Source organism: Phragmites australis, chromosome 8 (genome assembly GCF_958298935.1).
Source record: "Phragmites australis chromosome 8, lpPhrAust1.1, whole genome shotgun sequence".
In the NCBI taxonomy this organism is placed as follows: domain Eukaryota; kingdom Viridiplantae; phylum Streptophyta; class Magnoliopsida; order Poales; family Poaceae; genus Phragmites; species Phragmites australis.
This window is the reverse complement of record NC_084928.1, coordinates 2,827,289-2,842,679: the sequence shown is the minus strand read 5'-3', so window position 1 is coordinate 2,842,679 and position 15,391 is coordinate 2,827,289. Positions and strand designations below refer to the sequence as shown.

Here is a 15,391-nt window from a genome sequence, read left to right as displayed (position 1 = left end):
ATATTCCATTCAAACAGATAGCCAGACAAGTGTTGTTACAACAGCACAACAATGAATAGCAGAGATCCTAGTCCTAACCAAAACCACTCTCATCAGATTATGTCATATGTGTGCAATCGCTCAAACCAAAGCACATTCTAAATTGGCCACTCCTTGTTCCATATCAGCGTAAAACAAAAAGGAAAAAAAATAACAACAAAGCGTGAAAAGAATACAATGGAGAACTTCACAAGATGTATCATACAATGAGCAGTAACCATTTCCGCGACGATGGCACGCTTCATGCGCTAAGAACCACTTGCTGCTGCTGCTTTTTCTCTTGGCTCCCCCTCATTTCCTTGGCCTTCGCTTTCGGAGGAGTGCCGGCTGCCTTTGCTCTCTGCTCCTTCGCTACTGGTTTCTTCTGATCAGTAGGAGAGGGTGATGGTGATGGCTTCTTCTTAACGACTTTGCGGTCACTGATGTTGTTGCTTAGGCTGATGGAGCCTTGCAGCTTCAGAGCAGATTGGTTTGTGCTGCTGTTCTCCTTATTTGCCTGCACTTTCTTCGGGTTCTCGGGGTGGACCAGGCCTCGGGGCTCCCATGGCCGTGCGGCGATCCAGCGGTCCATCCAGCTCCAGCCCCAGCCACCCTTCCCGACTTCGTAGCTGAAGTTTCCTAGACCTGCGCCAGGCCTTGCCCTCCACTGCAAAAGGGTATAGAACGTAGAATGTCTTGAGTCTTGACACTGTTAAGGTACACTTACAAATTCTATTCTGAACAAATTCTGACTGGCATGGTTCAGAGTTAAGGCATATGTATAGATTTCAGAATGAAGTTTGAGTCAATCATAAATTTGATCCGATTTTTAATGTGGATTGCTGAAATATGAAAGAGTCGTAACATCGGTATTATAAGTCGACTAGTACAAACCTGATGGTTGAACGCATAGGCCATGGCTCGCTCACGCTTTACTGCTGCTTCTTCCCTCTGCTGTATCCTAGCAAGTATCTCATCCATAGTATCCGAGCCTCCATTCCATTCAACCTGGTAAAAGATGGCAACAAACAAAATAAAATGACTTGCCGATGAAAATTCTATTTCCTTCTCTAATATAGTTTGTTGATGAGTGGATGAGTAAAAAGAATTTACTAGTAACATGGCTCTTGGGGTTGAAACTCACCTGCAGATTATGGAGTTTTGCTTCAAGTTTCATTTGATTCTCCTGCTTCTTCTTCCTATCGCGCCCTTCGGTGACCATGAAAGCACGCCGGTTTCTTATCTCCGATTGCAACTTGTTCCAAGACTGTATGTAGCTCAGTGTGGCAGCAGTCTGCTTCTTAACTGGATTGGCCTGACCGATAATATGCAATCTTTTGACTCCCCTGAGACAGCGGAGGGTTTTTCTTGCCTGCATTTAAGTGATGAGCAATGTAAAAAAATAGTACCACTTTCTTTGCAAAATGACTCAGTTCAGTAGTCAAAATGAAGGTAGTGCGATCCAAGGTTCGTGTTACCTTGTATCTCCGAAATGCATTCTGAATCCGAGTGGCAGCCCATTCCTCGAGTGCTGCATTGTCTTCAGGGTCACTACTGGAAGAAGGTCCATTGGACTTCTGATTTGTCTGGTTTCCTGCATTTGGTACTGGACCAGCGAGCTTCATTGGCAAACAAAATATGTGAGAACGACTGGAAATTAATCATTTTTACAAGATTGGTGAATCAATTCCTCTATGGATTCATAGAATTCTGGGGTACTTTAAAACCCAGCAACAAAATTTGTTAGGACCAAAGAGTGGCCAAGTGATGAGAGAGAGCTCCCGTTCCATACAGCCGCCCCACCAGCCGAACTCCAGCCCACCCCCGCCGCTCCAGCACCCCTGACGAGCTAGCGACCTCGTTCCCACCTCTCCGGCGTCGGCCACTCCAGCCACGCCCCTCACCCTCAACCCACTCGCCACCCTGTTCAGTCCGATCGCCGGCCGCTCGCCCTTTGGGGCAGAGCTACTGGAGTGGATGATTTTCAGCCCCTCCTCCGCCCCAACTGCCACCTCTGGCGGACCGACGCCATCGACGCCACCTTCCTTCTTGGTAGCAGCGTCGAGGAACTCCTCTACGACAGTCCAGCTAGGCGAGCCCTCCCCTTCGGTTGGGATGCCCGAGGCCGCCTGTCGTGCAGAGCTGCTGCGCCTCTCGACCCCTGTGCCTCCCCCGCCACGGTCCCAACCATCGTCTTCCGCTGCTTTGCCCGCTTCGGCGCCCGGCCTGGCATCGCAGCGCTTGGCTCTTGTTGATGATGGGTGGCAACAGGTCGTTAATAAGAAGAGGCACTGGAGTTGAAACCCGCGTCTACGCCCCCCTCCACCTTCGAGGTTAATGCCGACCGATCTCGTTGGAAAGTACTTCAACTGTCTCGCCACGGACCACGTGTCCATAGCATACAAGAACTCATCGCGATGCCTGAGGTGCCGACAGGAGGGTCACCCTACCCGACACTGTAGGCGGCCTCGTACCTCGCCTAGCCCTATGTCAAGGTCGCCCGCCACCCACCACAACTTGTCTCGGCGCCATCCGGTCGACCGCATCGCCACACTCATCCGCCTTCACCCACGCTCCCGTCCACATCTGGGTTGCCTCTTCCCCTCTTGTTGGGTCTGTCATTAACACATTCTCTCACGCCCTCCACCACTTCATAATCCACACCCTCTCTCTCGCCCCCATCTACCTGTGAGCCATGTCCCCACCCTCTCTACCATCACTTTTCGGACCTACCTCTTCTCCTTTCAGCTCTGTTCTTGGAGTCCATGGGCGTCGTCCGCGGCACCAGCTCTGCCTCATCCCTAGGTCGCCGAGCTTGTCTTAGGGGGAGGTAGACCTCTCACACGTGCTGGTTGTTGGCACCAGACCTCCGGTGAACACTGAACAAGTGCGGTCGTTGCTCCTCGCTTCCTTTGGCATTGAGGCCGACGAGTTCTCGGTCCGGCGAGCTACATGCAAGATTTCTTGATTACCTTCCGTGTTCCGGTGGCCTGTGATCGCATCCTCCACTTTGCTATGCCGGCTGGGTCACCTTTCCAGCTGAGTTTCTAGCCGTGGCTGCGGCAGTCCTCAGCGTGCGCAGGGTCGATGCTCTATTGTGTCCTTGAGCTGAGGGGAATCCCGACACATGCCTGGCATCTCTCCACGATGGACACATCCTGGGATCATCCTGTTCTGTCCTGCAGTCGACGCCAACCACCGTCGCTATGGAGGACTTGGGACGTTATTGCGTGGTTGCTTGGTGCATTCACCCGGATCTTATCCCGGCGGAGGTGACCCTAGTCGTGCCTGAGCCAAAGGAGGTGTACACGGAATGCGGGCTCTTCCTGCGCCTAGAAGAAATTATACATTCTAAGCAGCCGTTCCTTAGCTACAAGGTCGCCATTCATCTCCGTGAAGTCCAGGATTGGCGCTCTCCTTCGAATTCTTCCGACGGCAGTACTCCGCCTGATACTTGGGATAGCGACGGATATCACTACCTCGGGTTCAACCAGCCATGCCGATCCAGGCCCTAGCCAAAGTGTACCAGGTTCTAGGACCCGTCGGGCGATGGAGACAACAGCAAGGCTGACGTTGCGGGCGGAGTCAGTCTCAGTGGCTCGGTATCTTCCTTCATCGGCGCTCGACGGGATGCTTCCATGCCATCGTCAGCGTTGAGTCAACCTGGTCGTACGCCAGTATGTGCCTGGTCTGTGCTGGGCCCATTACGGTTCAGGTGTCTGGCCGTTGCGTTGCCTGCTATAGTTCATGGGTCCCCTCTAGGCTGGAAAAGCAAAAAAGGATGGCTCTTTTGTCCGGTCGTGAGCTACCTCTGTGCGAATTCCAACTCAAGATTGCTTTGACCAACCTATGCATCGGTCGCTGCCCCTGGAATTTTTTGACCCCATGGTCGTTGAATGCGCCTCTAGTCTTACCTACTTGGGTCGCAAGGTTTGGTCGGCTCTTCTGCCCACGTTGGGGCGCCCTGTTCTCCCTACGACGCTAGCTTGGGATCCCATGCTGCTGGAGTGCTCCTTGGCGATCCAAACGACCATGCCTTGTCATAGAAGGTCACGACCCTATGTGCCTGAGCCAGCCCTGGCTAAGCCCTACTCTGCCACCTCTGAAAAGTTGTTCACGGGCGCGGCTCTCTCGGCTTTGTTTCAACCCTTTCGGAGGTCGCGCGCGTCCCTTCGATGTTGCCAGCGATGTCCCCGTGTGCCTTGGTGACGGACTCGGCATCGCAAGTTGCGGATGAGGTTGCTAGACCTGCTGGATCCAACCCCTCTACTCATTCTTGTGAGGGTCGGGCCGGGCCAGCCCAGCTGAGTGTGGTCGAATCTTGCTCGGTCTCACCTATGCCGATCCATACGGTGTCCGAGGGAGCAGTCACTTGGATGTCACATATGCTAATGTCCAGGGGCACAACACGGACTTGTCTTCCACCCACCCTATACGTGTATACCTCCCCAAGTCATGTGTCATTGTTTACCATAGGCATTGTCCGCGAGTTCCTCCAATACCTTCGCTATCGCCGCTTGCACCTGCGCCGTCAACGAGGTCGCTCGCGACTTTGCCGTCATCGTCACTCTCATGGAATGCTGAAGCTGACTTCATTGCTCGAATGACTAAGCCCACATCCTCCATGCTCGTGGCGCCGCCTAGGGCTAGGCACGGGCTTTGGGTTTCGGTGGCCCCGACGACCCCTTGTCGGCGTAGCAGACGGTTGGCGTGTTCCGGCAAGTTGTTGGCTAACCAGTTGGCGCCTAGGTTGCCTTCGATGATTTTTGTGAGTCAAAGTACGTTCATGAAAGGTCGTTGCATCCATGATAACTTCCTCCTTGTCCAACAAATGACGAAGTTCCTTCACAAGCAAAAGAAGCCCTAGGTTCTACTCAAACTTGACATTACAAAGGCATTTGATTTGGTTTCTTGGCCTTTTCTTCTCGAGGTTCTTGTACATCTAGGGTTTGATCCTCGTTGGAGAAATATGTTGTGCCTGTTGTTGGCACCTTCGTCCACACGAGTTCTTCTCAATGGCTACCCGGGAGAGGTGATTGAGCATCACTGTGGTCTTCGTCAAGGTGACCCACTATCACCGATACTCTTTATCCTCATAATGGACGTTTTGAACATGCTATTTGTCAAGGCGGACCAGGAAAAATTGCTGCAACCTTTGGCTAACAAGGTCATTGGACACCGCCTCTCCATGTATGCGGACGATGTTGTGTTGTTCATCCACCCATCAGCAGGAGACCTATCGACAACTAAGGCCATTCTCCACTGCTTCGGCATGGTGTCGGGCTTGATCACCAACATGCACAAAAACTCCATCCTTCCTATCAAGTGCCAGGATAGCGGCCTAGACATGGTTCGTTCTGAGATGTTATGCTCCATCTCGACCTTTCCATGCAAATACCTTAGCTTGCCGCTGACATTCAGTAAGCTGAGGAAGGAGGACCTACAACCACTCATTGATAAACTTGATGATCATCTTCCGGGCTGGAAGGCAGCGATGTTGAATATTGCAGGGAGATCCGTTTTGGTGCGTGCGGTTCTCACGACCATTCCTATCTACACGCTAATGGCTCTGGAGGTTCCGAAATGGGTGATCAAGACTATTGACAAGCGATGGAGGGTCTTCCTTTGGAAGGGAAGACAGTAGGTCAATGGCGGACATTGTGCGGTGGCCTAGGCGCGCGTGTGCTGACCGCTAGAATTGGGAGGCCTCGGCTTACACAATCTGGAGGTCCTCAACAGAAGACGCAGCCGAAGCGTCCATGGACAACACTTGGCATCGTTGTCCATGCCAATGTGCGTGCGCTCTACATGATGTCCATGGTTTCGGTGGTTGGGGATGGCAAAATGACTTTGTACTGGTCCGACTGATGGCTGTTGGGTCGCTTCATGAGGGATCTTGCACCAGCTTTGCTTCTGTTTGTTTGTAAGAAAGCATTCATTGGACGTTCCGTCTTTGAGGCCTTACATGTACGTGCTTGGGCTGGGACATTAGCAGAGGTTTGTTTGTCCCTGCGATGGTGGAATACCTCCAACTATGGGACGCGCTGGATGCCGTGGAGCTGTCTACTGATCGCCCTGACCAGCACTTGTGGACGCCGACGGCCTCTGGCGAGTTCTCCACCCGCTCTGCGTACCGAAGGTACTTCATAGGTGCAGTCGGATTTGGACCATTCAAGCGGACTTTGATGTCGTGGGCACCCTTACGCGCTAAATACTTCATTTGGTTGGCGTCGTTGAATAGGTGTTGGACGGCAGACCATCTCGCGCGCTGGGGACTCCAACATCCGCAGAGCTGCCCCCTATGTGACCAAGCAAGCGAAAATGTCCAGCATCTTCTGGGGGAATTCGTCTTTGCTAAGGAGATTTGGTTCAGAGTATTTCAACGGGTTGGCCTCCAGGATCTGGCATTGGGTGGCATGGATAGCGAGTTCCAAACTTGGTGGAGCCGATCACAGCATAGAGTGCCCAAGGAGGTTTGCAAGGGCCTAAACTATTTGGTTATCCTTATGGTGTGGTCCATCTGGAAGCATCGCAATCGATGTGTCTTTGAGGGCGATCGGCCAAACGTGACGAACCTGCTGAGGGTGATCTTCGATGAGGCTTGGTTGTGGTGTATGGGGGAACTAGGGAATTGTGTCATCTGTTAGAGTGAGTTTGTCAGATAGGGTCGTTCATTGCTGTTTGTGGTGCGAAGTAGTTCAAAAACTAACCGGCCGTTGGCACAGTTTTGTAATTTCAAACATTTCTTCTCTTAATATAATGACACATAACTCTCCTGTGCGTTCGAGAAAAAAAAATTGTTAGGCTACACTAGTAAAGCAAAGTTTTATTAGGCCATCTAATCTCTGAATATTGATGTATGAGAAGAAAAAAATCGTGAAGGATCAATTCAATAATAAAATTACTTTGACTAGCCAGTCCAAATCCAAAAGTGAGAGTTGGAACATAACACAGTACAGTAAATTTTGGTAACTGGATCAAACAAAAACTGTTGAGAAATGCCTACTCAATGATAAATGTAGGTTCTTGGAGGGCTCCATGCACATCACATCCTAAAGCAACACAGAAGAAATTAAGCAACCGTGACATGCCTAGTGAACAACTCAACTACTCAAGGAAAAACAAAATATTTTGATATTTAGCGCATTCAATTAGTCATTGTCCCAGTGGATAATTACAGATCTCCTGCTGTCAGCTGACGGGCCCAGTTAGCAGTAGGCATGGATAGTCCAGATGTGCAGAAGGTTCCTATCCTGAACCTGAAGGTAGCAGCACCTAACTCTAACCCACACTGTTCTACAAGTCGGCATCAGTAACCTCCCATTATTGCCACCAACAAACCAAGATTTCCCTGCAGCCAACTTTCTAATTATGATTAGCACAGCAACAGTTGCTCAGATGATAGGATGTCCACTTGTCCTGGTCACTCTTTACTGATGGAATGGAATGAATGGCATCGCTTTTCAGGTTGCTTGGAAGACATGCAAGGTAAGCTGGTGTGCAGGACATTCAAGAGGGACTTGGAACTTGGAGGTTCGGAAGGGAAGTTTTTTTTTTTTCATTTCCTCGTGGCTGGGAAAGAAAGGAGGAGGATGGAGTAGGAGTACCTTTGTGTGCTTTGACTTGCCCCGTTTCGATTTCTTCTTGCTGATGATCGTCATGAACCAGTCCCCGGACCCCATGGCTTGAATCGGGGTGCACCTCAGAGATCAATTTGTGTTCAGGCCCGCTTGCTTGGATCACAAGGGAAATGAAGGGGAATAAATTAACTGGGATTTGTTGTTTAAAAAACTGCAAAAGAATAATCACTCCACGTGATAGTGCAACATGCGTTGATCGCAGAACGGAAAATATTAAAACAGATGAACCAAGCTTTAGAGCCTCATTCTGAATCTCTCTGATATTATCTCTTGTGTAAAGAATTTCTATTTTCGCAGTAAATATGCAGTTAAAGTATTTCTGAATTGCTACAGGAAAATTGCACCCATGAGCATTAGAAATGAACTCTCTTTCGTTGACAAAATCTCTAGAAACTGTCTTCAGAAAGTTTCTCAAATTGAATAATAATGTAACTCAACTTAAATCGAACAAGACGAGTAAGGAAACAGAAGCCAAGAATCCAGTGAAATCTTTCAGAACTGGCAAGGTTCCCGCAAGAAAGACTGGGACTTTCTCCTTCTAACCTGACCAAGAAGACAAACCCCCCAGGAAACAAACTCATGCATCATCCCTTCATCTGCTCATCCGTCGGAGGATAGAGGAAGCAGGCACTCCTCCTGAACCCAGAGCCGGAGCAGAACCAAACCAACAAGGGCAAATGCTCAGGAACAGAGGGCAGAAACTAAGTACCTGGGTTTCTTCAGAGTAGGCGATGGTCTGAATCTGATCAGGAGTTGCTTTCAGGAGGTGGGAGATGGCAGTGGCAGAGGAGCGGTCAGAAGAGCTAGACATCCATTGGAAGCAATGGTCAATGGATCTCCTTCCTCTCCAGAGAGGAAGAGGACGGAGGACGGAGAGAGGAGAGGGAGGTGGGACGGAAGGTGGGAAGGTGCAGGATTGGAGTTAGATACAAGTCCAGATCAAGTCCCTTGTCTATTTGCTCCCCCGTTGTTTTCTTTAATCCTCGCCTCGGCCACTGACTGCTGACTGCTGACTGCTGACTTACTGACGTGTGGTGGTGGTAGTAAGGGGTTAAAATTTTGCTAAATTTTTATGAATTTAGAAATTTTTAAAAAGAATAAAATATCTAATTTTAGAATTATCTTTCACAGATATGTAAAACTCATATAATATAGAACAAAGAATGAATTAAATTTTGGTAAAATTTCACGAATTTCAATTTTTTCAATGAACAAAAAATTGAAAACGTTCCTATTGGTAGTATTAGTGGGACTTTTTAACCAAAAAAATTGGGGACAGGGAGCACACCTTGACTTCTCCTTAATGGCGATCCACTTGGGCAGAGCGTCGGCACTTTGCAGATTGCAATTATTTAACTAAAAGTAACCTCAGAAACCTCAGAAACTGTCGAATTGGAAAAAAAACATTAGTAATAACAGAGCTAATTGGCAGATTGTCCAGCCAGCACTTGTTCTGCCCGGTGAACAGCAACACTAAGGCTGAACCAAAATTTACAGTTGTCTAGTTTTTGAAAAGCTAACAAGTTCATTTTTAAGGAAATAAAATAAAAGTTGAGAAGCTGATTTAGAAGAGTTTTTCTATTTTTTATATGCTGAGAAGATAAAAAAATTATTATAAAAGACAATAGCATAAGGCCAACCGCTAGAATTCAAAAATCAGAAAAAAATAGCTTTTTAGGCCCTAATGCAGTAGTGACTAGTGACCAGTGAGCAATCTTGAAGGTCAGGTCGTCCAAGATTTTTAGATGGTCATTCTGGTCCAGTCAAAACTGTGTTGGACCATCCTTCAGAGGTAACAATAATGAGCTAGAACACAAATGTTTTTTTGGTCTTCTGGAGCAGAGAACTAGGGATGGAGGGTTTTTCCTGTTCTGAATCTGCGGTGGTCTACGCAACAAGACCAAAAACAAAGCTGCTCTTCTCCCCGAAGACCATTGATGTCTGCACTGACCTGGCCAAAACCGTGTTGTTAACCCGAGCCCGGAAGAAGAAGACGAGCACGTTGGGGTTGGGCTGGCTAGTTTCCAACGGTTGGTGCGCTGGTGTTGTTCCCTTCTCCGGCCTCACAGCCTACGCCAACAGCGACGGCGGAGCTAATCGGTGAATGATCAGAGGCAGGACTAATTCCCTGAGCCTGGTACGCCGGCGATTGGCCGCATGTCTGCCGGTGCCATGCTGCAGTCTTCCAGTCTCCTCTGCTTCAGCAAGCCATGCCATTTTTGCGGCAGACGATACTAGGTTATGCTAAGCTGAAGCCATACAATCCAGAGCTGGGATGAGTGAAGCGAATATCTAGGTACTCGCACTACTATAGAACCGGTTATAAATATCAGCTCATCAGTATCGATTGTGTAAAAATCATCATTAAAAATATATCACTACCGGTTTTTAATCTCTCGCGCTCAAATAATAAGTAAAATATTAAAGAACCGGTACTAAAACCGATTATCAGTATTGATTCGTGTTACAAACCGGTACTAATACATCAATACTGGTTCTAAGTACGAATCATCGTGAATAGTCAGTATCAGTACCGGTTTTTAGTCACAAATCACCATTGATTATTGTTATCGTAACCGAGCTGAAAAAAATTCTAAATCATCATGTGGCTCCTCGAACAGACCAAACAGAGCTCAAAATTATCTCCTCCAGATGTCTCTCACTCTCTCTTCTTCTCATTTCTCCTCTCTCTCTCATCTCTCCTGTCTTGATGGCTCTGCAATGCGGTGCCATAGGACGACGGTGTGGTGGTTCTGAGAATTGGAGGCGGATTGGATGCTGTGTGTGCGCACGAAGGACGCGCTGGCCGCCACTGTAGCCACGGCCGAGGCGTCCGACAAGATGCGCTCCGTGACCTTGTCAGTCTCTTATCTCTCTCCCTCTCGGCCTTGCAATTTGCAAATGTGCTTCAGCTCCTGGAGGTTTGCTCACAATTGACTCTTCTCTTGGTCTGCATGCGTGCAGGGGCGGCTCAATCCAAAAGCGGTGTGAAGGATTTTTGTTCCGAGAATTTTCTCGAAGGTGTATTTTCTTGTTGACGAGTAGAGCTGCACAGAAAGAGTGTGTAATTGTGTTGAAATCAATGTATGAATTTTGTGTTAAATCAATGAGCGCATGCGGGCGAGCGCAAAGGCGGACATGAGGGCGAGCGGCCACGGGCAAGCCCGTGCGGATGAAGCAACTATGGACGTGCATTATTGCTGGTTAGAGTCACGAACTGATCTGATGCTTATTTTTAGTATCGATTTTAGATCTAGCACTAATAATTACTGATTATCAGTGTCGAGTAATCAATAATAATTTAATACCTACTACTAATAATGATTTTGAACTGTCACTGATGATATATTATGTAGTAGTGTTACTAGGGTTGCTTGATTTGCTGTTGTGGAGAGACAGGCCGTCGAGATCGGCGTGTCTTTGTTCGATTATGGTGGTGATGGCGACGAGATAGTTCTCAGAAAAAAAAAATGATGGCCGTGAGGGTACGTACATGCCATGCATGCATATATGTGTAGTTCAATGCAAGGTAACGTAGCTGTCTGGTTTGATGTGCCGTGCTCGCTTCAGAAAAATGACCCCTCATCAGCAGAAAAAAAAAGAGGCAAGTACAGTACTTATAGAATACAAATGCATTGGTTAACGAAGGGACGGCCCTCCGTTATAAAATACTAGCTGACTGCTTTAGCGTTACAATAAAAATATAAATATTAGATATAAAAATATTAAATATAAACTAAGTTATAGAGATGTGGATACACTATTGAATCATTGGCATACGAATACATTGAGCGATGCCGTAATTTGATTTTAAAAGAGATCTGAAAAATTAGGATAAGATTATTTGCTATTTTTTCTCATAATTTTTATTTATTTTTATTAGTAAAACGAGCATCATATCCGTAATCGATAACGTAACGGTGGATGATAAAAATAGATAAATTATTTGAATTTTATAAGTTTTATTAGATAAATTGAGAGTATGGAAAAGAGGTGATATAGAAATCAACTTTTGTGACTTCTCTCTTACACCTTGCTTTCATTTCCCTCTATTCAGCTCTTATGAGTAAGAATGTGCACTTAATAGGTTGATATCCTCTCATCTATTCACATTACGCTATAGTCATCTAGGTTACATGTATGGTGAGGTGCAGAGGCCAAAATCAGATGTAAGCGGAGATACTTGATCAGGGAGTTTTTTTACAGGTAAACATAATTTATTAGATATACTAGATAAAATTTAAATAAATTTAAATAAAATATTAATAAATATGATAAATTTTTTCTACCCGGTAAACCAGTAGGTCTATCACCAGTTTTCAGCCAAAAAATTTTCCCTGGCTTGAGCACATGCTTCAGTATCCAAATACGGCAATTAGCAGCTACGCATTACTAGACATAAACAATAACCCCTCGAATTGATTGAGAATAATTGGATTGGTATAACCGATTTCGTTTTATAGTTACATAGGATAATGGTGCGCAATAGATCAATTTGGAAATTAGGCGGTAGCTGTTGCATGCCTCCAATCATGGCGACAACATAACCGCTCTGAAAGAAACAAGTCAGACAATTATATAAGAAAATGAACATCGAAGGCACTTGCACGACAACAATCATGGGAAACGATCGATGCAAAGTGACAGGCAATCATGAACTGCACGAATCTCGTTTTAAAATTCATCGATTTGATTCATGTGCTGCTACGCTCGCATTATATATGAACCCAATCAGAGTGCGGTAGGCGTCTAGTTTTGTAATTTTTCTATCAAGAATCTATTTATTTAAATATTAATATTAGAAAATATAAAAATAAAAAATTGCGTGAAAATGGTATTAGGCCCAGGCATCGGCCCGGCCCATATATGATATATATGATAAGGCTATCGAGCGAGGCCGTCTTTTTTGCCATTTCTCCGTTCGTCCTGGTCCGATCTGGCATCCAGAATTACTGGCTGGGCCGATAAAAGAAATTATGACTGCACTCGATCATTTGAAGTGCATCGAAGAGACTTTTTTTTTTCGGGAAGAGAATTCTTTTTTATACGTTCGTGAGCGTGACACACTCGAGCAGATTTAAAATCTGAAAAAAATAGCAGCCCCGGTTGCATGCCTTTTAGCAACATCTGAAAAAAAATATTCATGCATGCAGTCATGCTACGAACTCTACAAATCCAAGGACCGGTTGCATGCGAGAGAATAAATTAGCAGCACTTGCATGCGCCGGTGCATATTAATTACCTGCATACCTTACGTCTGGGAAAATTCATTTTCTACAGTATAGGAACAGCTCAGTATGCTGGATAAATTCATTTGAATCCATGCATGCATGTAAAACAAATTCAGTTTCTAGCTTGAGGATGCGTTTTTGTTCTGGAAATTAATATGAGAAAAATAATAATAATAAGCTTTTGCTCCTTCATGTGGCTTTCTCTGCCATTTTTTTCAGTTTCTCTTCCAATTTAATGGTTTCTAATTTTGTCATAAACGGCTTTGGATAAGACCGTGCAATATATATGATGGGACGGTTTTCAGATGAAATTAAGGAAAATGAAACCGTCATAGTATATGTCATTCTTCCATGCAAATGGGAGCAGGACCGTCCCACAGAAATTAGAGGCCCTGTGCCAAACTTTTGAATCAGATCCTTAATTTAGTCTTTAGATTCAAATTTTATATCCCTACTTCCATAAGATATGGAATGATTGAAGAAAATAAAAATGACATTCAAATACATAAATACAAGAAAGAATAGCAGTAACCAGTAGTATTAGAAATTCATGAACCAAACCATAGTTAATTCAGACTCTGTGTATAGGCAATGGAAAGCAACGAAACAAACTGATTAGAGTGGCTTGCATGGCTATTGCTTCCAAAGGTCCCCGATCTAACATGAAGTCGTGAATGGCCTGCTTCGAGCCTTCGATCCGACGGGATCGGCCGGACTCCACAGCGCAGTGGGTTTCTTCGCGCCGTGTTGTTGCTCTTGCGTGACGCCAGCGGCAGCCGGCAGGGACACAGGGTGTGTCGGCACTTGACAGGTGCGGCGGCAGGGCATTGCGCGATCTGGGAGATGAACAGGCAGAACACGATCGGTTGTTGACGTATTGGTTGCTGGCCTGCTAGGCTTTTATTTTTATCTCTGATTAAGTATATACTTAAGCAAGTTAACTAGAATTTGGAGGCCCCAATTACTTGGGGGCTCTGTGCGAGTGTTCACCCTGTCCCTGCTAGTCGATGGGCCTGAATGGGAGCACTGCCCTCTCATGTCGTACCCTTTTGAGTTTTTCCTTGACATGTAATATTCTCTCTTTTTTTTCTCTTGAACATATAACAAGCATATATTCAGTTTTTTTTTCTATTACATATATAGATCCCGTAATCTGGCTCAGATAAATTCGAACTAAAATGCTGGCAAAATCTAGCGTAGCTATGAGTTGTATGTATTCTGTTTCCTAGTTAATTGCCTTACCACACAGCCTGTTCAACCACTATGTGCATCAAATCTGAAACACAGAAGATGCTCTGAATCGTAAACATAAACCTACGTTATCCAGACTTTGGCTACACAGGTGTTTGGTTGCCTGTACCACAGGTGTTTGGTTATGTGTATCACAGGTGTTTTGTTGTTTGTACCACCTTGAGAGCTTGGCTTATGAGAAGCAAAATTATTGTGCGAGTCTGACTTTTGGGAAACAGATTTTAATTACGTTTCTCCATCCCTAGGCTCGCAGGATGCAGACCTGGCTCAGTTAATGATGATATTATCATATAATTAATGAGTATTAACTCATATGAGTATATTTTAAATTAGATTGAGACTTAATATGTTAAATTAAATACTATAGAGTGCATTTATATAAAATAAACATCATATTAATACTTACTTTTTTATTTCAATCTCATTCAATATATATATGCGGGCAATCAAATACAATCTTTTCTCAACCAGACTGAGTACATGCAGCCAACCAAACAAATTGCTATTGCATGCACTCAATCTGGCTCACAGATACAGCACGATAGGGTAGCGACCAGGGCGTCTGACACACGTGGGGTTGATGGATTGGCTGAATGTGAGATGTACCTTTGACCACTTTAAATGCGGGCTCGAACCCAACGTGGTCGTCCAAACCTCTCAGACCACCGACTTGTATTCCCTGTTTAAGGAATATGTCATGGCGCCCCTGAAGATGTGGTGGATCATGTGATCGGCCTGCTGGTACCCCAACGCCGACTGGTCGAGATCGGCCCCTTCCTCACCCTTATCGTCGTGCCTGAGTTTACACTCCCCCAGCTCCTTGTCATGAAATTGGGGGGCTTTCGTTGAAGATCTCAATTCTTTTGCGCATATGGTTACTATAGAATGTTTCTAAAAAAGGTACGATGCAATCAGTAAACCTCTTACTGAGCTGATGCCCCGCACAACCTTGCAGTCGATCAGATCGTGGGCATCTGTGTCGTGGATCAGGCAGCAGTCCCGGCCCTCCTTTCCTTCTTTCTTCTTGAAATACCGGTGTGGTTGGCCAGTTTGCTCGACTACCATGACCTCGGGAGGTCCGGCTTTGCGCTGGTTCTTCTTGTCCTTCCGCCCGACCCCTTTGGAAGAGGTGGGCTAGTCGGAGGAAGGTCATGGCCTTGTGTCAATTTGACGCTCTTAGGCCTCGGCGGCCTACGCACACTTGTCTACGAGTTTGAAGAGCTCGATAATGCCTCGAATTTCCTTGGTGGC

The 15,391-nt window shown here is 46.2% G+C and overlaps 1 protein-coding gene across 4 annotated transcripts; it reads right to left on the bottom strand.

Annotated features, from left to right (window-relative positions):
• Positions 1–74: 74 nt before the first annotated feature.
• Positions 75–8,596, bottom strand: LOC133926269 (protein IQ-DOMAIN 9-like). 4 transcript variants are annotated; one of them, XM_062372112.1, is made up of 6 exons: positions 8,368–8,596; positions 7,626–7,751; positions 1,497–1,637; positions 1,163–1,390; positions 913–1,026; positions 75–685 (listed from the first exon to the last, which is right to left on the bottom strand). In XM_062372112.1, exons 2-6 carry the CDS (start codon positions 7,698–7,700, stop codon positions 281–283), a joined length of 963 nt encoding a protein of 320 aa, XP_062228096.1. In that variant the 5' UTR covers positions 7,701–7,751; positions 8,368–8,596; the 3' UTR covers positions 75–280. The 4 variants fall into 4 exon arrangements, with proteins under 4 accessions (XP_062228096.1, XP_062228098.1, XP_062228097.1 ...); XM_062372114.1 differs by having other exon boundaries at positions 7,626–7,747; XM_062372113.1 differs by lacking the exon at positions 8,368–8,596 and adding an exon at positions 8,202–8,361.
• Positions 8,597–15,391: the final 6,795 nt, after the last annotated feature.